The 26,091-nt window shown below is 31.7% G+C and overlaps 1 protein-coding gene across 4 annotated transcripts in view; it reads left to right on the top strand.

Moving 5' to 3' along the window:
• Positions 1–26,091, top strand: part of LOC124534603 (protein unc-13 homolog A) — a 62,890-nt gene that overhangs the window by 33,481 nt on the left and 3,318 nt on the right. For all 4 annotated transcript variants that reach the window (XM_047110537.1, XM_047110536.1, XM_047110535.1 and 1 more), the window contains 14 exons: positions 18,403–18,581; positions 19,127–19,277; positions 20,176–20,334; positions 20,929–21,054; positions 21,146–21,313; positions 21,681–21,794; positions 22,236–22,403; positions 22,652–22,873; positions 23,179–23,345; positions 23,823–23,967; positions 24,462–24,593; positions 24,828–24,971; positions 25,146–25,365; positions 25,469–25,567. In XM_047110537.1, the coding sequence (XP_046966493.1) occupies positions 18,403–18,581; positions 19,127–19,277; positions 20,176–20,334; positions 20,929–21,054; positions 21,146–21,313; positions 21,681–21,794; positions 22,236–22,403; positions 22,652–22,873; positions 23,179–23,345; positions 23,823–23,967; positions 24,462–24,593; positions 24,828–24,971; positions 25,146–25,365; positions 25,469–25,567 (2,194 nt within the window). The remainder of the gene's footprint in view (positions 1–18,402; positions 18,582–19,126; positions 19,278–20,175; positions 20,335–20,928; positions 21,055–21,145; positions 21,314–21,680; positions 21,795–22,235; positions 22,404–22,651; positions 22,874–23,178; positions 23,346–23,822; positions 23,968–24,461; positions 24,594–24,827; positions 24,972–25,145; positions 25,366–25,468; positions 25,568–26,091) is intronic.

Here is a 26,091-nt window from a genome sequence, read left to right as displayed (position 1 = left end):
ACATACTCCTGACAAAGGAAATAAGGTTTTTTTAGAACGTTTCAACAAAAATCTCGCAACCAGCATTCCTGTCTAGTAAAGTAAGATGAATGTAGCAAATGTGACATAAAAAACGTTATAAATTACCGAACGTTCTAATAGCAATATGATTGTCTGTAAAAATGTTTATGTTGCACGTGTACTTACTTGCAATATTACTAGCGACCGCGTCTTCGCTCGCATTTTTGGTTGTAGTTGTCTTGTGTCAGGCAAATAAAAGCCTCTGTTGACCTGACGACCTCCATGGTCGAGTGGTGTGTACACCGGTTTTCATGGGTCCGCCACTCTGAGGTCCCGGGTTCCCGGCCGAGTCGATGTAGATTACCATTAGTTTTCTATGTTGTCTTGGGTCTGGGTGTTTGTGGTACCGTCGTTACTTCTGATTCCCATAACACAAGTGCTTCAGCTACTTACATTGGGATCAGAGTAATGTATGTGATGTTGTCTCATGTCTCATATCTCATATCCTTTCTTGAAGTTCAAGTTTGCTTCACATCAAATTTTATCGAATTCCGTTCAGGGGTTAGGTGAAAGAGCGACAGACAGACAGGCAGACAGAGTTAATATCACATGAATATGACTAATATAGATAAAAAAATAAAGCCTTCCAATAAGTTCTTCTGAGAATCTTTTTAAAGATTTTTGTTTTACATATATTAACGGTTAAGTGTGGTGATTATTTTTTTATTTTTTATTTTATGGTATAGGTTGGCGGACGAGCATATGGGCCACCTGATGGTAAGTGGTCACCATCGCCCATAGACAATGAAGCTGTAAGAAATATTAACTATTCCTTACATCTTCAATGTGCCACCAACCTTGGGAACTAAGATGTTATGTCCCTTGTGCCTGTAGTTACACTGGCTCACTCACCCTTCAAACCGGAACACAACAATACTGAGTACTGTTATTTAATCTACCCGGACGGGCTTGCGCAAAGCCCTACCACCAAGTATTGATAAGGTAATAAAGTATAATTTTAAAATATTTCACTTTTCACAGTATGTTTAAAACACTGACAACGATAGACTGGTGCAACATTTATGTCGTTCAAAGCCCCTTGAAATGTCAAGTCTGTTCGTTTAGAAGTCGCTGAAATTGCGTGGCAATATTGGCTTCAAGCCTGGCCCGGGTTGACTGGCTTTTGACTTTATTGACAGCAATACGGCTATCGTGGCACGAACTTTAAAGGTTTTGAATTTTAAATGCTATACTTACATATAGAAGTTATTGTTTAATTTACTTTATATTTTGACAGGTCACATCTTTATAAAAATATGCAGGACTTAGCGAGTGTACATTGGAAATGCGTAGATCTATGGAAAAAGCAGTATGTCCTCTCTGGTTATCCCTTTCTCTCTCTCCTTCTTTTACAAAAGGCTTATTGTTCTTTTTAAACCTTTTTTATAGTTTAAATTCACACGGGACCTTTAGTAACAATTTTATTACTTGTCATTGAATTTTCGAACGTTGTTAATTTATTTCGTCGTATCTGTTATTTCACACATAATATATAGTGACAGCACAGCGTTCCAACTGCGTCCCACGATACATCTCCTACTTTTGTAATCTGATAAAATTACCCTCGCATTGTATATTCGTGTAGATTTTCATACGATTCTGGTAATATAACTATTTCTTGATTTTATCTTCAGGCATATACGTGATTTAAATAATTCGTTTCTAGCTATGAAATAGGAAAACAAAATAAAGTGTACAAATGCTGTATAGTAGCACTTAAACGGAACGATTTTGACCCAAATAGCGAACATTAAAAGGCGCGAGTGGATAATATACTTTAAAGCAAATCTCAATGTGTTATTCCCGAATATTGTCTATGAAAATATGTTTTGCTTATAAAGTATTAAGCATACTGTTTATTTGGAAAAACACGAATTGGTCATTATGATAATAAATGTAAAAAGTTAAAATTAATACGGTACTTATTGTATGAATTTGAAACATCGTTTAATTTGTTTTGATTTTTAAAGATGCGTTATAACAACAACAACAACAGTAAATTTCCACAGTTGGACCAAGGCCTCCTCCCCCTTTTAGGAGCCACGCTGTTCCAAAGCGGGTTGGTGGAATAAACATTTAGCAGAATTTCTATGAAATTAGACGTTTGAATGTTTCGCGATTTGCATCCCCAAATAACATCAAGAGAGAAACTGCCAATCCAATGACATTCTATCGTATTGGAGAAACGTGGTGGGATAAGTACCATACCTTATCCTCCTATCAACATAAATCACATATTCAATAATGCGAAAATCTTGTAGTATGGAATCGCCGACGAATAATATCGATGACTTATAAAAGCTTCGCAAAGGACGGATCTAAGCCTACATTTTCCTGAAAATCTTTCGATCCCAGATTTACATCATTCTATTAGATTACGATTGAAATATATCTTATGGTGAATTTCAATGAATTTAAATCCTGATATATGAGCGTTAAGTACATTTGAAAACGCATTTTATTGCCGAAATTTAATTAGGAACATAAAACCTTTTTGCGTATTGAAGATATTTAAAAGACGATACGTGTTATTATTAAACCTCTAAACAAAAAAAAATTGTGGTAGTGTGTTTGAATGTACGGTAGTTTCTACTCAGACCCCTAATAAATAATACATAACTTTAGAAAGTTGAATTAGCAAGAAAAAAATGTAACAAACATCAATCACTCAAGATCAAAGGAATCGATTCTATTAATATTGCATGGAAATAACTTATGTCGTGAGTAGGACGTCTTATAAAAACTACTTTTGAACAAATTATTAGTATGAAAACAAATAGTAAAAACTTCCATATAAACAAGCGTCTCGCGTTACCCGTCAGAAGTGATAACTCCAATTGTCCGAAATACGGCTAGCGTCTGGAATCGAGTAAGAAAGGAAGAGCCAGCCTACCGCTGCTGTGTGCGTAAGAGAAAGAGAAGCCAGACAGACTGGCATCGTAACGCGTTACGTAACAAAGCGGTTTACTCTCCCATAAGAAATTATCACTACAAAAATGTTCGTTAAGTATGATCTTACTAAAATTAGCGATCCGCCCCGGCTTCGCACGGGTGCAATGCTGATATTAAATATACTACATAATGTCTTACACCGATCACAGCCCTTTTGTTATATTAGACAATACTAACTGATATGTCTATATATATTGTCTATATATTATACATGTAGAACTTCCTCTTGAATCAATTTATGTATTACAAAAAACCGCATCGAATTCCGTTGCATAATTTTAAAGATCTAAGCATACATAGGTACAGACAGCGATAAGCGACTTTGTTTTATACAATTGAATGATAAAGTTCGTTAAACCGAAATATTATTTACTTTGAGGCGTATTAGATAATTTCATATATGATGTAATGAATTAAATCATATTTCGTTGGATGACTTTAGATTTAATTATTATTTTATTAAGAAATTAATACTCTCTTAGATACCTAAGCCTACAATTTGCTTACTATTCAATTAATCGTTGAGAACTATTGTTTAAGTTATATTTGCATCATAAAGCTGTCAAGTTCGTTTGTTTGGTCACGGTTACGTACTTATTCGAATAAATAAATCTTTAAATAATGAATTACTGCACCGTATTAAATATCATTTATTCTTAGATGTAAATGTACGAAAAGCATTGTTTTAAATAGCATTTTTTTTTTAGTTAACGAAATAAAATATTATTTACTCTGTGGCGTAATGGATTATCTCATATTTGTTGGATAAGAAAATCATTTTGAATTTTCTCGTGCTGGAAGTAATTCTGAAACATAAATATCATCCATTTCCCAGTGAAGCAACGTGATGGATAAGTTCCGTAACAAATCGTTAGCATTAAAGAGACACTTGTCACACACTTTTTACATAAATGCTTAGTACTCGTATTCCAAATATGAACATTGTTTGAACATTGAACAATCATGATTCTAAATATAAAATCTTTAGTCCATATAGAAGTATCAATATAACATTTACCTTATGATTGTTAAGAAAAATCTACGACCGGTTCGGAAAGATCAAACCATAAACCTGAGAAGAACTGAATGATTTTTTCTTTCTTTTGCAATATTTTTTTTAATTATTATTTTTCAACGACTGTACTTACATGTTGATTGCACAAGAAACCAATACTGTTTATATATATATAGCAGCAAAATAGCAATTGTAACCTAATTTTTATTTGTTTCACTACTCAGCATATGAAGCTTAATGATACCTATAATTTACCAATGATAATTTATCAATGAAAATTTAACATATATTTCATGTGTTTAATTAAAATAGTAGCATAGGTAGACCTCCCCGGTATTCAAACAGTATGGATATATTTCAAATTTCATCTAAACTGGTATAGCGGTTAAAGGTAAAAGAGAAATTTATTTTCGCAAACATAATATTATTAGGTATACTTTAGAAAGAGAGATGATGATGATGTTTCACTAAGAATAAGCTAAACAATTTTTATAAGAAAGAGCGCATTAAAACAATTTAGTAATATATCATATATACTTTGTGCAAGCCCGTCTGGGTAGGTACCACCCACTCATCAGTTATTCTACCGCCAAACAACAGTACTCAGTATTGTTGTGTTCAGGTTTGAAGGGCGATGTTTCAAATTCATACAAGGTTGGTGGCACATTGACGATGTAAGGGTTAGTTAATATTAGCGTCGTTGTCTATGGGTGTTGGTGACCACTTACCATCAGGTGGCCCATTAGTTCGTATCGTTGCCCCGCAATAACAACAAACTTAAGAGGAACAACAACAACAAACTACATACTGCATCATCAGATCAAATTAATGGTACACTTTCAATTACAAAATACTACATATATTTGTTAATTAGTTACAAGAAAAGTTTATAAAGCGTGTTCAAAGCATTGTACACGTAACAAGAATAGTTGATTAATCGAATAAATTTGAAGCTCGAAACGTGCGTATATTAAAACACCTCATTCGCCTTCCCGTTAAGGGGTTGCGTTTGAACTAATTTATCTTCTCTTGATTTATAAAGGTTCCTTAATTAAAAGCAAAAATATCGGCACGACTCCTCCGAGGGAATTATACGAATTAAGAACATGGAGTCCTTAGACTTGACTTCTAATTGCCATTTAGTTCTTTCATTTAAATACTTACGAATTTTTCAAACGACATGACCTAAAAAGGGTTAACATTAAAATGTTATATATATTTATCAAAGTTGAATTATTTATTATTAAATGTTTTTATTACAAATTTCGTCAGTCAACTAACTATACAGGGATAAAGAATAAAAATAAATATGATGAAACAAAAAAAAAACAGCTACGAAAATAAGATTCTGTTAGGGTAAACCTACATCAAATAGTTGGAAGGCGTCCGATATCACCTATTATTGTAAAATAATTTTTATTATCTATGTGTTTTACAAATTAATTCTTAAACTATTGGCATTTAAACATTCATAAGTTTATTTAAGAATATGTTTTGTGTAATTTATAAATTTATACTGAAATACGAATTATTTTCATGTTTCTTGGTGTTGGGGCTTTGTGCAAGCCCATCTGGGTCGGAAACATCCACGCATTACTTTTACTACTTTATATAGTTTACTACTAGCACAACGGGCATATCATTTGAGTACCTATGGTTAGTGGAACTTTGACGAAGTAAGAAATTGTTAATAATTGTGGTGACTTACCATCAAGTAACCCAGTTTCCCGTCGTTCTAACTTTATAATAGACAAAATCGTAGATACAGAAGAATGCATTTCCGATCATCAAAAAACATACATTCATTTTTTACTAGGTGTTCATAATCCATTAAAAAAATCAATTGGTTTTTTTCGTTTGAAAATCATTGAAACGTTTTTCAGAATCTTAAATTCTTAACAAAATTTACAGTTCGTTAATTTTAATGAACTCCGATAGCGAACGTGTACGTAAATTGCAAACATTACCGTTTACTCGAAACATTTGCAAAGAAAGAATAAAAAAATATTTTACCTATTCAGAGGATTTAATTGTTAATTGTCTCATTCTTATTAATGCATCCGAGAGAGATAGCGCTAAAGAGTTATAGTTGTATCTAATAAACGATTACAATTGAAGCCGCAAATACATGTGTGCGTGAGCATAAGATTATGTTCACCAACACACACTCGTGTAAAACACATTTTTGATGCTAAATATTTCGTAATCAACATTTTGAATTCAAGAAGCTAAAGCGCTTATCATCAAAACAACGTAATTTTTTTCTTTTATGATATTCAAAAATATAAACAAAACTCGTCAAAAATTTGGCTTACGTTGTCTAAGTGCAAATAAAAGCAAGGACGACAAAAAGAAAAGAAAAACGGAAATGAAACAAAACATTCCGATATCTATAAATTCTTTAATTGTAATGGCGCCGTTCACTTGTCAGTCTTGTAATTGTCTGTAAAATTTACGATCTTCGTTTTCAGTTTGAATTAATGTAAAAATACGCGATTTGTAAGCGACGACGTGGTTTTAAAATTACTTTCCTGCACTTGCAAGCTATGCGGTTCTTAGCGTATTCATTTTAGCTATGCTACTTGACCAAAGAGTTAAACTTAAATAAAAATTTTATTCAACAACACAACAACAGCCTGTCAATTTAAGGCCTCCTCTCGCTTTGAAGAGTAGGTTTGGAACATATTCCACCACGCTGTTCTAATAATACGGGTAGGTGGAATACACATGTGGTTGAATTTCCTTGAAATTAGTGACACATCTAAGTTTTCTCACGATGTTTTTTCAACGCCGAGTACGAAATGAATTATAAACACAAATTAAGCACATGAATATTCAGTGGTACTTGCTTGGATTTGAACCCAAAATCATCGGTTAAGATGCACGCGTTTTAACCACTGGGTCACCTCGCCTCTTGAAAATGATATCATTCAAACAATTCAGCTTAATGAGCATTTATAGCATTAATGAAATATAAATTCGCCGCAGTCGTAAAGGCTCACGTGTAAAGCAATTAAGGGTTAACGCAAGCAGCTGCTAACTGTTATTCCAGAAGAATAATTACAAAAGATAAAAGTCCTTTTTAAAATGTCTCATACTGAATAAATTACTGAGAATGTACTAATTACCAACGTTTGTTTTACAGAAATAGGAAAGAAATGGCCAAAATTAACATTAATCCTTTTTATAACAAGAATCTCACATTCTAAAAACTTCAAATAATTACTTTTTTATGTAAATAACGCTTTAAAACAAGCGTATAAATAAAAAAAAAATCGTTTCCTTCACACATTAAATCAAAAGTCTTAACCGAAGTACTTGGGAACTTAAAACCATACAAATGAAGAGAAAATATTGATAAAATCTCTGAATGCTTACTTAAAAACAATTGCATCGGTAATGTTATAAAAATCTTTAAATAAACATGAGTGAAACAACAATTTTCAACTTTTCTTAAGCGAGACAAGGAGGGACTTCTTACAGATTTAGACGTATATCTTGTAATACTAACAAATCTAGTATCAAATATGATTTTATTTAAAAAGTATTCCGATTGACAAAATAAAAAATATGAAAATATTTTTGTGACATAAAATTAAAATATAAAAAAAAAACCTAAAAAGCTCTTACGCTACAATCAAAAACTCCAAAACATATTTTGATTACTTTTTCCATTGAAGCGTATATATATGACATATTCCAATATATATTTACCAAAAGGACTACAATGTATATTTTATTGATTGTTATATGTAGTCCATATTAACGCGTTTCTCAGGTAGAAAATCTTTTAATTTAAATAAGTGTCAAATTTGCCAGTTTTCCAAAGGTTGAATAGTTCTAAGTTCTATACTTGTAACTATTATTGGAACGATTATCTTATTCGCGACTTAGAACTGTGAGAACTAAAAGAAATTGTCATGTAATGAAAAAACCTTATAACCCCTTCAGACGTTCGTTCCCTCTCTTTCTATTTTCTTCTGACTCTTTCTGTTGTATACGGTTTTGTATGAAATTATATAAACTTATTCCTTGTTATTAATTCACATCGGATTTTTAATTATTATTATTTTTAAATATTCCTTAATTATTTAATTGACTGTTTTTTAAATAAAATTAAAGAAAGCAACTTAATTCCAACACCGATATATTTTTTCTTAATTCAGCTAGAATAACCAACAAATTTGGTAACCTCCTTAATTTTTTAGGCCAATTCAGTTGATATGCAATTCGAAAGTTTAATATTCCGTATTCAAAAAGATAACATTTCTAAGTATTGATCTAGGATGTGATATCCGAATCTACTCATCCAATTTCAATAATTTTTTCATCAAAATTAGGAATATTTATATACTTAACGATACTTTCAAGACTGACAAAATGTTAACCCGTTAAAATTAAAAGTCTGGAGAATAGTTTTGCAACTTGAGTTAAATAATATGTATATTGTACCTATTATTTATGTCCTGTTTTGTTATAAAAATACCGATGCTTCCCAAATGTTGCTACGCAAAACATTATTGAATATATAAAAGTTAACCACGATTGGCTCCGAATTTGCTGGATAAATTAAATTGAAACTTTGGAAAACTTTTTTTTTTCGAGATACGATCTCCGCGCAAATTGCTGTTTACGAACTTTCGTCCCAGTTTGATTTGCAAGTTGAGATATATTTTATTTAACCTTTATATCGAGGGCGTTGGTTTTATTGCAATAATATTTTATTGTCCTAACTTATTTTCATTTTTTACGAATTATATTGATTTTGCATTATTTGCATGTAGAAATTAGTAAGTACGATTAGTCGCCTGCGCCTTCGCTACCGTTTTAGGGTATTGGTTGTCTTGTGTTAGGAAAAAGTAGCGTATGTCCTTTCCTGGAATTCAAGTTAGCTTCATACCAAATTTCGTCAAATTCAGTTTAGCGGTTTGGTAGTGAAGTGTAAGATCGACAGACAGTCAGAGTTACTTGCACATTTATAATATTAATATAGATTAAACCTACCAAATATTGTAGATACATTATATTCTACAAATATTACGTTTAACGTCTTACAGAGTTTAATAAACAGACCGCATTTACGTTTGTAATATTTGTCTAGCAAAATCAGGCAGACGTTGCTTTGTGTATATTCAAATGAACTGACATGACAACTGTGCCTTTTTTGGAATTCGAAGAATATTAAACCAACATTAATTATTATTAGCTAGTATTCGCGCTATGGTCGAAGTTATTTAAAATTGAACTATGTAATCTATTTTCGTCGTATTTATACTTCTTTTGACGCGTTGTTCAAGTTAAAGTTAATATTTATGATGCCTGCGTTGACATGAAATGTAACTGGGTGGTAGGAAAACTACGTGACGAAGTTCGTTCTCGTTGTTCAAAATGGACAAATTCACACATTATTTTATTTTACAACGGTTTAAATTTGTGAGTGAATTATTACCACTATATACCACACAAAAAGAATATATTACTTATCTTTTTCATTTTTTTTTCTAAATTTATTAAAGAAAATATTTATAGCTTGTCAATACTCAAACAAAAAACATGGGCTGACAGTTATTCGATAAAAAGTAATGTTCGAAAACGTAATGTTTGTAATGTATATAAATACAAAAACGTGTATTGTTCATATAATGTATTGATTTTTCCTCGTGCTTAAATAAATTGTATTATACTACGAAACATATAATTATTCATAACTCAATAGCGGCATCACGCACGCCACGCAGGGCATTTTTAATAACGACACTTTATTGATTAAAATTTTTTCGAAATGACATTCTTGGCAAACAAGCAATTTATTTACTTTTATTATTATACCGTAAAGGTATCGTAACCGATGATTGCGGGTTCAAGCCCAGGCAAGCTGAATATTCATGTGCTTAATTTGTGCTTATAATTCATCTCGTGCTCGACGGTGAAGGAAAACATCGTGAAGTAACCTGCACGTGTCTAATTTCATAGAAATTCTCCCTTACGTGTATTCCACCAACCTGCATTGGAACAGTGTGTTGGAATATGTTTCAAAGCCTTCTCCTCAAAGGGAGAGGACTACTTAGCTCATCACTGGGAAATTTACGGGCTGTTGATGTAACTATACCGTAAAAAGTATAACATTGTGCATCAAAAGTCCTGAAATAAGTGTGTTAAATTAAAATATTATAACAGCAACAAAATTTAATTTTGTTTTAAGCGTCCTTGTAGAACCTTATATTTTATTACAAGTAGCAAAGTGCTTTTGCAGGAAACAATTAACTTGCCGCCTTGTTTAAACGCCTCTGTTAATTTATTATTATTTGATTATTAATTCCGGGACCCCATCGTTGGATTTCCATAACAAAAGACGAAGCTGCCAAATTTTGTTAGTTACAAAGTAGTAAATTTTTAAACAAACGTTTTGGCCACGTTTTGTTTTGCTGGAAATATCTGATAACGCTATTTTGTGAAAATAAAACGTGACAATACAATCTCTTTGTGCATTTAACGTTACCTAAATTATTATTTTTTCGAGACATTTTTTTCATTTAATGTATTAAGAGTTATAACTATATCGCTTTCAATATTTTTAAAATTAAAATTATTACTGATGGGAAAGAGGTCTAATTATTTCAAATATTTAATTCATAAAATCCTACCAAAAATCATCAAAATGTCTCTGTCACGCAAAATTGCTGTACTTGGATTTTGATGGAATTATGAACAGAAGAAGCGTATATATTCAGATTCTATACATATAAGGCTAGTTAACAACAGCCAAAACAACAGCCCAGCCCGCTCTTAAAATACAGGCGATGTAGCGTTAGGAATAAAAATTACAAATTTTTATAGATACGTAATATTTTTCATAAAAATTTTCAAGCATTTCTAATTCAACTCTGTATCATATCCAAGAATTAATTACCTTTAGATCGATTGGCTACAAATTTGTCACTCGAAGTATCCTAGACCCTGCCAAATAATAGGCTATTTGACTGGTTTTTAAAATCCATTTTATATCATTTAGTAGAGCTTAAAGAACCCAGTAAAAGTTGATTTTTTTATTTCTAGTACATATTTGCCGAAAAATATCATATTAAAAATTCCATATTTACGTAACGCGCGAAAACGCTACTTGGACAATATGGCACTGCAATGGGATCGGTGACGTCACTTTGCTGTATTTTAATCTGTGGTACAAAAGCAAGGTTTACAAGAAAGTGACTTCATCATAAGCCCGGCCAATCAGGAGCGTTTTGTGTCACGTGACAAACTTTTGAAAAAATGCATTTTTATTTATTGATTTTTGAATAAATTTAGTATTATTTTCAAGTTTCGTTAGTAAATAACCATTTTTAAACTCATAATATACACTGATTACAATAATTCACAATTTATTTTTCACACTGTCATATAGCCTATTAAAATTTGACCATTTTAAAATTAAAATTCACAAAACCGCATAAAAAATTTAAAATTCAATCGATATTTTTGTAAGACATACAATAATCGTAAGAATAAAAAGCATTTAATGCTTTAGCATAAATGTGACCCATTTGCAAAGTGACTAACAAATTCGTATTCAATAATAAAACGCTAGTCAGCAAAACAAAATGGCGGAATACTTGCACTATCATCAGTTTGCCGCATCGCCGTTAATCCAATCATGAACACGTGACACAAGTTTGTCCTTTAATTAAAAAATGTTTCACGTATATGTTTTTGTAACTGACATTGAAAGGTAATTTTATTATTTACTAGCCATGTCCGAAATGTGTTTGAGTGGATTATTGAGTTATTAAAATATTCATCTAATATATGTATGTATATATATTTTTTTTTGAAATGAAGGACGTAAAAATTCAGTAAATATTTTCTCAAGGTAATATTTTCGACATTATTTTTCAATCATTTAGATTTTTTTTTTTGTTAGAAAAGTATACATATAAGGACGCCTTGCTTATCGTATGCCGTCACGACAGACGAAGTGACACTTTCTTATGACGTCATACCCTTCTCCACCGCTCAGTACGTTCGTGTGTGTTTGACACGCAGACTATAAATACGTCGCTATAGGCTTCGATGTAGTATGACAACAATAATAAAAATATATTTATTACTTTAACGAAACTGTTATTTTTATACTGCATATTTATTTATTGGTTTTCTTTAATTGTAAATTTACATTTCATTATTTAACATCAGCCTCGCGTTTCAGGCCGATATACAAAAAATAACACTCAATATAAGTTATCATTTTTGTCAAAGAGCATATATATTATATATTTAATAAGTAATTAATGCATTCATACGTCCTTCTTTGACTTTTAAGTTTAGTGTTATATTTGCGTTTTTTCTTTTACATGCAGTCAAATAAATCGTAGGATGGATTAAAATAAGTAGTTTCAAATAATGATAGTCGACTGTTACAAGTGAAGAGAACTTGGTTTATTTAAATCTATACAAATATAACGTTAAATATTTATTGAGTTATTTTTTAGCGTATCTTCAATATGTACCTATATTTTTGTCAATTAAATTATCAGTAAACAAAAGTCCTCGTTCTGTCAAACCGAACTCATTGTTTATACAACGAATGTATTTCTCATCCTTATGTTTTTACTATGATAATACACGTTCAATATCTCTGTAGGTCGTCCTTCGTATAGGAGTAAAAACAGCCTTTGTAGCGCGAGTAACAATTGTTTTTTTAGCGCGGTGTCCAGTGTAATGAACGATCGATAGTAACTCAATTTCTCAACATTGTTGTCGTGTTTCCATCACTGAGCGTACTGTTGTCAATAAAAATAGCATATTGTCAATCGCATTTGAACCGCAATCGTTGACAAATTTAAAGCATTTCTGATTGGAAGCGTTTCAGTAAATATTTACATTATTTTATTTTAAATGTTGTTACCTAAACTATTATTTTTGTTTTGTGTTTATAATTGAGTCGTGAGGAAACCTGCATGTGTCTAATTGCAACGAAATTCAGCCACATTTATATCTAACAACCCGCATTGGAGTAGCGTAGTGGAATATGCTCCAAACCTTCTCATCAAAGGTTTAAGAGGCCTTAGCCCAGCAGTGGGAAATTTATAGGCTGTTAATGTATGTAAAGTGTAAATGTTGCTTAAAGGAATACATATATACTTTTCACAATCATCTTATAAATATGAAGACGAGATATTTACAAGACTTTGTTTAAATACAATGATAATGACTTCAATTTTAAATGTCTGAAATATAAGTTCCAATTTTAAAACTGAGATTTAGATACATATGATTATGTAGGCATGTAGGCATATATATATATATATATATATATATTTATATATATATATATATATATATATATATATATATATATATATATATATATATGAATGAATGTACGTAATCATAAGCTTTTCATTGCAACGATCAACGAACGAATCAACTCAATTTCCGTAAAATTATATTCAGCGGCACTAAACAAATATAAACAGACATTTGTATGCGCGAGCGATACTGTGACAACCTACCATGGTGGAGGTTTTAGAGGTTTTGGCACTCAGAGTTCCCATATAAGCCAAGAGTGGTAAGCAACAGCCGATAAAAAAATGTCTCGCTTCAAATACGAAATAGCTATGTTATATTTACCTTTTTATATAAATATTTGTCGCCCGCAGCTTCACTCATGTTTTAGAGGGTAGTTTGTCAATTGTTAGGCAATAAGAGTAGCATATGTCCTTCTTGGAGTTCAAATTTTCTTCATAATAAATTTCATCAAAATTGCTTCATTGATTTGATAGTGAACACAAAATAGATACAGTCAGAATTACTTTCACGTTTATCATATTGGTATAGAAGTTTAGGTTCAAAGTTTTATTAGAAAATAATTGTACACGAAGATATTGCATTTTTGTAACAGCTTGTTGATATTGTTTTAGCTAGATTAAAGCCTCAGCCGCTCTTAGAAAGCTTGAAGCTAATTTCAAAATGGTCCTTAACTAACATTTATAATTTTCCCTGCTATTATTTCCTTCATCGCCATCTCCCATAGAAATAATTTGAACAAATTAATATTTAGAAGCATTTGCCCGAACCAGTAATCTTCGGTTAAAACTCGCGTATTCAATCACTGGACTATGTCATGTGTACTGCAGCATATTTATTAAATCACTTCATTTCCATATATAATTAAATTATTAACGTTTGAAAGCGAGTAGCAGTATTTTCAATATACAGAAAATATAAAGCGTAATAGCCGAATAATTAATTCAATCGGTTGAGAATAACCGTTTTAATGCATTTATTATTACGCTTTTTATCCATTTCATTTATCAATTATCGTGATTAATTAGTTCTGTACAATATCAGCTAACGAAATATGAAAGAAAAAAATTTAAAAACATTGTATTTCAACGTTTTGCATATAAAGGGCCTGAAAATGATTTTGTGGAGTGCGGTTTGATTTACATGCAGGTTTCTTCACGATGTTTTTTTATTAATATCGACTATCTTACGATAAGTGGTCAAAACCGCGTATAGACATTAATCATACCTTACGTCGTCAAAGCGCCACCCACCTGAAAAGTTAAGATCTTATGACCCTTGTGTCTGCAGACTGGCTCACTGAACATATAATTTTTGATTAAGGGGACTACAGGAGCTAATTGCCCTTGAGAATCACGCGCACACACTTACACTAACGACAAAAACGGTATGTCCCCGCGCGCACTAAGCTTAGCGAGGCGACGAGGTTACGCCTGAATATTCCAACAGATGGCGCCGAACCGCCGCGCGCCGCGCCGAGCGAAAGCGAAGCGAAGTCAATTCTATCAATCATAGATTTCATATAAATAGACAGGACAACAGAATTATTTTAATTTTTTTGTGTCATTTAAAAAATTATGATAAAATTAAACTGAATTAATTAAACTTAAATTATTATTATTTTATGTACAAAAAATAGTTAATTTAAACATTTTTTTCTTTAATTTTTACTGTATCAATTCAATAAGTTGTAATACTAAATATTAAATCGTACCTATTTTTAAATTTTATAAGTTTGTTAAGCGATTTATTAAATAAAATTGGAACTGTTCGTAATTTGTACACTGACAAAAAGCGTAGAGTTTGTTCATTTTACTAATATCGGTACACAAAGAAAAAAAATTAAGTTAAAAAAGTCAGCATCAAAAAGTTACTATAAAAATAATATCGTCAAGTCGGTTTAGTAGAATTATTGGTTAACTCGGTCAATCACAGTGGGTTTAGTCATAAATCTCATATAAATAGTTTGGATATTAGAATTATTTGTATTGTTTTTGACTGATATTTGAAATAAAACTGATTCAATTAAATTCAAATATTTTTATTTATTTTTGGTTTAACAAAAAAACAAATAAAATTCGTTTCTATTTTTTCATTAAAATATTTTATTTTAATTATTCGTTCGTCGTCGTTCGTTATTAAAATATCTTGGATACTTGCAATCAATATTTCACCCACTTTCACTGAAGCTACGAGCTAAAATTTGTACTATTCAATTGATACTATTTCCAATCTTTAAAAAATATTGAATTACGTATATGACACTTCTAAATATTTTAGTTCTTTGGTTCACAACAATTACATATTTCAAGATGGCCCAGTGGGTAGAACGCGCGCATCTTATTGCGGGTTCAAACCCAGGCAAGAACCACTAAATATTTGAATATTATAATATAATAAATACAAATTAGCACATCACATGAGTGATGTGCTAATTTGTATTTTTTTTTTTTTATTATTATTAAATTTCATCCATACATAACTATATTTCCTATTATAAACAAAATTGATAAAATTAAACTCTAACGTAATAGAAATAGCTTCCGTGTTATTTTTTTTCGATTTTCTTAATTCTGAAAAAATAAATGCATAGTTGTTAGCAATTAAATTTTAATAATTATAAAATATATATATATTTTTAAATATAGTCCTTTAAAAATAATAAAATTTTAGTTCAGAGTGCGGGGATCGAACCGGCACATTCTTCTTGGACTTGCTTGCATTGACCAAATACTCCATGGTGACTGTAAGAAATGTGTCGAAAAATCTGATTCTATGCGAACTAATTGCATTGTTTTTAATAAATGTTTCCAATAATCATTATTTATAAAATATATATATATATATATATATATATATATATATATATATATATATATATATATATGTCGGAGACTGTCATGAATTCCATAGCGTAACGAAGCGCGGCACGAATCCCGCGAGGCGGCAGCACTATCGTTACGTCACGACGCGACTAACTTCGTGCTACGACGGAGCCTACCCGGTGGAGGCGCTCAGAGACGACTCACTTACGATTCCGCTCTCGTGAAGACCAGTACCTCCATCCTAGGAACTGTCATTCGCTTCGTTGCCAAGTGTGAAACAGTGTGATACTGAATTAGTGTATTAAGAACTTTAAACGTAGATTAAACGTGTTATTGTATTCGCGGTTTCCTCATTGCTCGATCACCCAGTAATACGCCCCTACGATGTCTGTTGATCGTACTGATGTCGCTGTCGATCCGACATATATATATATGTTTACAAATTAATACTCTTACCTTTTCAAATTATCTTTCATATGTTCGGCTTTTTAATTTATATGAACGTTTTTTAGTTTTTTTCACAGATTGTACTTTATTTCCCATGTTTACAAAATTAAACTTTATAAAAAATAACTTAACAAAAAAATAAATGGCTAACTACAACTAGACTATTTTAACTTAATATATTTATTTACATAAAAGAATAATATTCGACAATTAATTTACACTTAAAATTACACAAAAATAAAATCTACGAGATTTTATTCGCAACGATGCGGTGAAAAGAGCGACACGTCTATATAGCAACAGGCCTCGGCCGGCAGTGTCTGTACGAGGCGCTCACGCACACATGCTTACGCATTTTGGTCGAAAATAAGAAAATCTGATTTAAAAAAAATCTACTGATTTTACTAAATAATTAAGATAATAAATTTTTAGTATATTGTTTGTAGAATAATCTGACAAAAGACCAAAATTATTGAAGGTATATAAGTGTAGTTAAAAAACAAAAAAATACTTTTTTAGAGGTAACTTTGCGATTTTTTTCTATCGTACCAAATTAATTACATCATGTTTTCAACACAATTAATAACTAGCATCTATCCTGAAGATTAACATATATTTTTTTCATTTGGTTTATTGCATTGGATTATATACTTTTTGGCATTTTAAAACTTGCATTTAGCTCATGTAGTCCCCTTAAAATTCCTGACATATCTGCTTGGTTATCTTTAACTCTTAAATTGTACGGTGATATAATTTTTGGTTTAATTATTTAAACACTAATTGTCGCCTGCAGTTGACTTGCGTTCTAGGAATTGACTGTCAGGGTTTACGCATAATAAAGTCTACGTCCTTCTTTGAGTCAGTAGTTTTGTTTGGAAAGAGTTCGTTAACCTTGAAAATTCGGATACTAGTACAAACTTTACAGCAATTATTATGAAAAGAAGAAAATTACATTTGTACATAAATTTAAAAGGCACTGTCCCTCACGTCTGAGCATAAACGAGTTATGCAAACTTTGTCACAGATAATATATTACATAATATAATTTAATTTATTGTTAGATAAACAATACAAATATTGAAACACGTATTTACTTAACTGAATATATTTGAGTAAAACATACGTAAATCCAATTTATTTTTGGTTTGCGTTGTGATTTCCCACGTCAATTTGCCTTTAAGTAAATATATCGAAATACATATGAATAAGTTATTATGGTCATTGGTTTGTTTAATCTATATGTTACCTAAATGCGATATAATATATATGTATATAAGACTGCTTTATTGATGTAGTGGCCAGCATATACCAATGGTTACCAAAGCCGAGTTACTAGGTTCAGTTGGTTCGGGGCAATAATGAATAGAGATTCTCATTAACATATTTGTCCAAATAATTCTAGATTTTCTTAGTGTTTACACTTCCTTGATTCAGCAGTCGAAGCAGTTAATCTTACGCTTTAGCTCTTTATGGTTTTGTAATATTTGCCGTTCCATCAGTTTGTGAGAAAGAAGGGATATAAATTGGGATATGGGAATATAAATATGGGAATGTACTAAACCGTAAGATGTTCTGGTGGTGATGGTGAAGTCAATAAAAATGCCATATATCTAAACTCACCAGCAAACTCTCATATATAAAATAGAAAATAAATTTCGGCACAGTTATAAACATTATGATTGTATTAATCCTGCCAGCAACATATTTGTACATTAACAAATTTGAATGAAAATATTTTTGTCGTACTTCGAAAATCTGTAAAAGTGAGAAACTTAAGTCAAGTTTTTTTTTCTTTCACAGTACACATGCCTTCACGAGAACCTATTCCATTATCTCTGTGAGGAAAATGGTGGCGCGGTTACTCTTCCCGCTGCGAGAGGTGACGACGCGTGGAAGATCTACTTTAATGATATACCCGAAGAAATAGTTGATGAATTTGCAATGAGATACGGAATAGAAGCTATATATCAAGCAATGACGTAAGTTCTTTTTTATATATGCAATTACAATCTATTAAAATTACAAGGAACCTTTGCAACCAAATGACTATTTACATAAAATAAAAACCATACCTGAAGAATCAATTATAGTTTTAAATGTAACCTTTTATCTGTTAGTGTGTACGTGTATGTGTGTGTTTTTTGTATTATAAAACAAATATAATCCATTGAACATTCTTAATACATATGGAAAATATTTTTATATTTAATAGCACTTGGTAATTCTATGTATCTTAACAAACTATACCTTCTTTTAAAAATAATTGAGTGAAAAATAATTTAGTAACTGACAGAAACATCACAGTTTATAATCATACTAATAATGGGAAAAAACCGATGTAATGAGGACGATAGAACACATGTCATAAATGTTGCAAAAAAAAGTAGGGGCGGCAAAAATTGAATAGCCTAATAGTCTAGTAGCGGCAGATTGGTAAATCCGCCACTGGATTGTAGATTTGTAATCCATTTCGCATAATACAATTTATTAATGGCCTTGAATAAAAACATCTATTTCCTTCCAGACATTTCCACTGCCTCTCAACGAAATACCTCTGCGCTGGAGTTCCGGCTGTCATGTCTACGTTGCTAGCCAATATCAACGCCTACTACGCCCACACTACTGCCTCCTCAGCTGTATCGGCCTCTGACAGATTTGCCGCTTCCAACTTTGGCGTAAGCTTTTTTTTATTGTACTAGACGTGATTTCACAGGGATAGATCTAAGGATTTAGTCATTATCTGTGAAGAAGACCGCCCAAACTCGAACACAGACGTTCTAAAATTTTTGTCATGCGTTTATTTAATAATAATAATAGATAAGAGTGTTCTCATATATGCAAAGTATTAGTATTTTTATTAATTGAATAGTCGCATTGTCCAAATTAATTAAGGAATTACTACTATTTACTCCCTCCTTTAAAGCTTATCATTAGTGTTAGGTGTGGTCGAAAATAGTCCGAAGTGTCCAATCAATCGCTTATTTATGCCTATATTATCAAAAAAATAGGCTACATATATTAGTTATTTCGGTAAAGACAATTAGGCAAAGGTTACATTTAAATCAGGTAACCTGCAGCTCTCTTTTTATACCTAATACTATAGAGCTATAAACCACGCTCTCAATTTTAATTTACAATAATTATAATGACTAGTATCATATCATATGTCTTACTATATATTGTAATGAAAAGGAAGATACAATTATTTTTTAATAAAAGTATCACGAAATTACCAACAGCCAAATTATTAAGATTAAACCACTTGACACGACTTAAAGTCATTCTATAAATTTCAGTTTGTAATTACAGACTGAGGTTAAGTTTTATTGCGTAATGGGAGGCTTCGTGAAATTATCCCAACCCTTTTGAGTGCAAACATAATTTAAGATAGATGAGGTATCTAATTTCCTCTCCCCTGGGCTATCGTCCAATAAAATGTTTAATTAACTCAATTGTTTAACTTTAACTGCAGTTTAATCTCGCTTACTAGTGCAAATAATTTCATAAAAAATGGGTATAGTTTAGAAATTTCAACTTAATATTGTTTTTTTAGTTATCATTTCCATTTTGCAGAAAGAAAAATTCGTCAAGCTACTCGATCAGTTACATAACTCCCTCCGAATCGATCTTTCAATGTATCGAAATAACTTCCCGGCGTCGAGCGCTGAAAAACTTATGGATCTTAAGTCTACCGTCGACTTATTAACAAGCATCACCTTCTTCAGGATGAAGGTAAAAATTTTATGCGTATAAACACATTAGAGAACATCTGACATAAATTGGATGTGATATTACGTCATAACCAAGCCACGGCTCAAAATAGCGACTTTGTTCCTGCGTTGAACAATTTAACTATTTTAATTATATTTTTATTTAACGTTTCGATTTAGAATTGAAATAGGTGTTAAGCTATCACGTTGGCTGTGGCATCATTTTTTTTTTATTTTTTCCTTTCCTTGTGTGAAAACTATCATTATACCAGTACGAGGCTTATTAGATCCCGTAATGTTTAAGAAACTAAAACTCGATGTGATGTGATGATCTCATGTGATCGAATTTTATTTCTTCAGTACTGTACATGGTCAAAGAGATCTCGTATTTAGTAGATACCCCATTCTGATTTCAATAGGTATCATATAAACAGATTTATCACTTTCCTACAATATATCAAATAGACGTTTCGGCCTTCACACGACAGAGAAATCTTATCTTTTTTCTTAGCCGCTCCAAATAAACCGCTTAGAAAAAACATAGATTACATTGAACGTGTTAAAGAAATATTTGTAGCAGTTTTTCTCTAGTACTAACGTTTTTTCGTTATTTTAGGTTCAAGAGCTCAGCAGTCCACCAAGGGCTAGTACTGTTGTCAAGGATTGCGTTAAAGCCTGCCTTAGATCGACATATCAGTTCTTATTCGAAAACTGTTATGAGCTCTACAACCGTGAATTCCAGGTATTAATAATAATTATTAAGTTACAGAAATTCTATTTCGATATGCTTCAGAATATATCAAAATATATATTATTACAATTCATGTAACCAGGTTGATCCAAACGAAGCCAAACGTGATCCATCTGACCATGGGCCGCAGTTGGATTCCGTGGATTTCTGGCACAAGCTGATAGCTCTCATCGTATCTGTGATAGAGGAAGATAGGAACAGCTACGCTCCCGTCCTTAACCAGTTTCCTCAAGAGTTGAATATTGGACAGGTAACTATTTCATCAAATATAATTAATAAATGATATTGTGATCCAAAATGTTTGAATTAACTGCTAAAATATTAACGAAACTTACAGCTATTCTAATATTGAAATTAATAACTACTACCATTTTTCGATATATGTAGATTCTTCCAAGAAGTTAGTGGAAAATTTGTGCACTCTTGTCTAAATAAACTAATCATCGATATTTTATATAAAAGTTTGAAAAGTAGTGATCAACAATAGGCTTGCGAACAAATACACATAACATCTCAAATTCGTCGGTTAGCAGCGCGTTGTCAGTGTCAAAAGAAAATTTCTGCCATTGCCAGTATGACGTGAAACTAATACAAAACCAACCAACTCTGTCCCTTAGTTGTCAGCAGCAACAATGTGGTCCCTGTTTGCCGTGGACATGAAGTACGCTCTGGAGGAACATGAACAGCATCGGCTCTGCAAGTCTTCCGCTTATATGAATCTGCATTTCAAGGTACAGTAATAATTTCACATCTCAATTTGCGCTAAAATTTTGCGACAAAATCTGTAACTTTGACCAATTTAAATGAATGGCCGTATTTTTTAATTATTCTTAAATCAACCTACTTTTTAATTTGTATGCATTTGGTATAATTGAATGCTATAAAAAGATGGAACTCCTTAATTAGAATAGAATTTGCTGAATTGCAATTATCAATGCATATATTTTTTAAGTTTGGTTGTTAAGAATGAATTTCGAATGAAAAATGTATTTCATTAACGGAAGTGAAAGATAATTATATCTCGCTTTACCGCGAAAACTAAAGTAGAAATATTACATAAGAATACTCCATTAAAATCTGTTCCAAATTATTTTATTTCAGAAATTATAAATGAAAGAAGCATTTACATTTAATCTCTGTGGCTTTAGTTTTGAAAGGTTTTTTGTTTTTAGGTAAAATGGCTGCACACAAACTATGTAAAGGATGTTCCTCCATATCGTAAAGCAGTCCCCGAGTATCCGGCTTGGTTTGAACCATTCGTGATGCAGTGGCTTAATGAAAATGACGATGTATCCTTGGAATACCTAAATGGAGCCTTCAATAGGGATAAGAGAGATGGGGTTAGTGCCTTATTGTGTATTCTTTAGGATAAGACGAATGTATTGTATATCAATGTATATTATTATATTTCTAAAGATTAATAATTTTATATCATTCTTTAATATAACTCTATTATTCTGACTATATTTAAACCTAAATATTTTTTTAAATATTGCTATAAAAAATATACACATTGCATGACTATTTACTATTAGCGCTAATTCTTTCATCTTTCAATGAAATCAATAACATAAATATTTGTTTTCAGTTCCAAAAATCGAGTGAGCATGTACTCTTCAGTAACTCAGTGGTGGACGTCTTCACTCAACTCACTCAGTGCTTCGACGTAGTGTCAAAACTTGAATGCCTTGATCCGGAAATATGGAAGAGGTACATGAAGAGATTCGCCAAGACCATCGTGAAAGTACTCGTAGCGTACGCGGACATCGTGAAGAAAGAATTTCCTGAGCATTTGAAAGAAGAAAGAGTGGTATGTTGCTAAAAAATAATTACTCAAATAAATATATTATTAAAAATGAGATTTAAAACTACTAGTTCAAAAACAATTTAACGTCAAAAATAATTGCAGTTAAATCGCCAGTTTGAGGTGTACAATTTTGATTCAAGATAGGTTGACAGTGGAATCTATAAAAACAAAAATAAAAGTTCTCATATAAAGCCAAACGAGTTCTTCTAATACAAAGATGCATTAACTTTGGAATCTTGCTATAAATTCTCCTTATAATGCAATATTTATTTCATTTCAATTAACAATTTACTTTCCTTACATTACAGGCTTGTATTTTAATGAACAATATCCAGCAATTGCGCGTACAACTTGAAAAGATGTTTGAAGCTATGGGTGGAGAAAATCTTGAACGCGATGCAGCCGATATCCTCACCGATCTACAAGCGAGCCTTAACAGCACCTTGGATGAACTCGCCTCTATGTTTGCTAACAGGTACAAAATATTTTATAATGATGTGAAAACGTTTATTTGGAAGGTTTTAAAGAAAACAAACAACACCGACTTAACAATACACTATTTCAAAACAAATGAATATTTACGATTATGTAATATAGTTACAATTATTGTTATTTTTGGAGCCGGTGTCCATGAAAACATAAAAAAAAGAAAAAAAAAGAAGAATTGATAACGTCCTCCTTTTAGAAGTCGGTTAAAAAGTAAGCAAATTTTTTTGATGCCGTGGTCAAGTAGTGTGTACACCAGTTTTCACGGGTACGCCACTCCGAGGTACCGGGTTCGATTCCCGGCCGATCGATATAGAAAATTCATTAGTTTTCTATGGTCTTGGGTTTGGGTATTTGTGGTAATGTCGTTACTTCTAATTTTCCATAACACAAGTGCTTTAGTTACTTACATAGGGATCAGAGTGATGTAGAGATGTTGTCCAATATTTATTTATGTGTTTCTCAGTCTGGAGACGAGGATCACGGCGAGCGTGAAGGAGCTCGGTGAATTGCTGCAGAAGGTTGGCGGGGGTGCGGCGGTGCCGGGCGCGCCACAGCCTCCCGCTCACCATGAGGCGGACGAGGTGCTCCGACCTCTCATGGACATACTGGTCAGTACTCTATAAAATACATTTTGCTGTCATAGATAATACCAGAAAATATCACATTGCCTCTCTTTCCAACTTAAATAAAAATTGCGTGAATTTTAATAAAATAATTAAATATACATCTTGGGAACGAAATTCTCGGCTGATTTTTAATATATTCTCAGGTTAATTAGTCGTTAGTTATCTTTTTTAAACGGTGATAGTTATTACGTTAAATATTAATTAGATACCTATATCTTAAGTGTATTGTTTTTAAATTAATATATTAGTTTACATTTATTAGTGATTCTGAATTAAGAAAAAGATAATATAAATTCCTATGTTTTGTCAATTTAGAATTGTGAATTTAAAAAAATTGGGAGAGAAACTTACAAATTAACAATGTTTTTTTAACATATGAAGTTATGTATTTTTTACAGCAATGGTTTTATTTGTTCAGAAAAATGATAATTTTTAATTCTGATGAGCTATTGTTTCAACTTTCAATTTTTTTATAGGATGGCTCGTTAACGATGTACGCTGTATCTTGTGAGAAAACAGTCCTCAAGAGGCTTTTGAAGGAATTGTGGAAGATCGTGATGCAGATACTTGAAAAGACTGTGGTCCTCCCTCCAATGACCGATAAGACGGTAATTATGAATACATGCAGCATATACAATAGTCAGAATATATTTTTATCTTAATATCATTACGACATTTATAATTGCTTTAATTAAAACGCTATTAATGATTATACTAATTTGAGAAACAATTTTAATTATCAAAGTAAAACAATAAACTGACGTATGTTTTAAATATAACTAATAAAATATGATACATAAATTAAAAATGAGATAAATTTAACTTTTTCGTTTTATATCTAGATGATGTTGAAGAATCTCACAAACAATGCGAAGAATTTAGCAGCGAATGCGAAGATCGAAGACATGACGCAGCTTTTCAAGAGCACGGTCGGTAAACAGGATGTCAAACATGCACTTTCCGGCGTTATGGATATTTCGAAGGAGGTGAGTCATTATTCAGCTTCATCGAACAAGTCATGTTCGGCAAACAGTAATATCTTTGTTAAAACAAAAAACGATCGCGTATAAGAATCGGTTGATTTTATTAATGGTCGGAGTTGTATGTTTTTCTGTTGTTGTTACTTTAGCATTGGTCAAAATGAAATCGATTATTTCCAGCACTTATCGGCGGAGAAGAGTCTAACGCCAAAGCAATGCGCAGTTTTGGGTGCAGCGCTGAATACCATCAAGCTGTACTTCCACGCGGGTGGTAGTGGTCTCAAGAAGAATTTCCTGGAAAAGAGTCCAGAGCTAAAATCATTAAGATATGCACTAAGTTTATACACTCAGACCACTGACACTCTCATCAGAACGTTTGTTACCAGTCAGCAGAATCAAGGTAATCAAATACAATTGAAATCATATTGTTTGAAGCTTTAAACAATATTTTCATATGAAAAAATGTGAAAGAAAACTATATATTGAAATTACGATTATTTTAGATGCAGCGGTTGCTGAGGAAGGTAGCGTCGGCGAAGTTTCACTTCAAGTAGATTTGTTCACACATCCTGGAACGGGTGAACACAAGATAACAGTAAAGGGTAAGTAGCATCTTTTAAAATTTCCACTGAAAGTACTAAAACTGAATGTATATTCACAGACAACTCTGTAAAATTTATTTAAACTTATTAACGAAACACAATAATTCACTGAATGGTCCAATAATGTCATGACTGTTGCATATTAAAGACAGGTAATATGATTAATTCAGACAATCTTGGTTCTAAATCTCCTGATTCCATAATTTAATTTCGGTTCCTTCCGATAAAATGTGTTAAGTTTTTTGACTAAGAACTAATGGACATATGACAGTTGATAGTGTTATACTCACGTAACTTAGGAGTTAATAATGCCTCCAAATAATATGTAAATATAATTTAAAGTACAACATAACGTCCAAAAAGTATAAGTACCGGACACTTCAAATTGGCCCAGATAATCTAATTCAAATCAATCCAAGCATTTTTAAATCGTGTCACTTAGCCACGTAAAGTACTCAAAGACTTTGAGCCCTGCACCTGAGCACCAGAACTCCTGAACTCTTTCCTGTAATGTTTCATAACAG

The sequence above is a fragment of the Vanessa cardui genome, chromosome 13 (assembly GCF_905220365.1).
Source record: "Vanessa cardui chromosome 13, ilVanCard2.1, whole genome shotgun sequence".
NCBI lineage: Eukaryota > Metazoa > Arthropoda > Insecta > Lepidoptera > Nymphalidae > Vanessa > Vanessa cardui.
The sequence above is the reverse complement of the archived record's forward strand: the minus strand, read 5'-3'. Positions and strand labels throughout refer to the sequence as shown.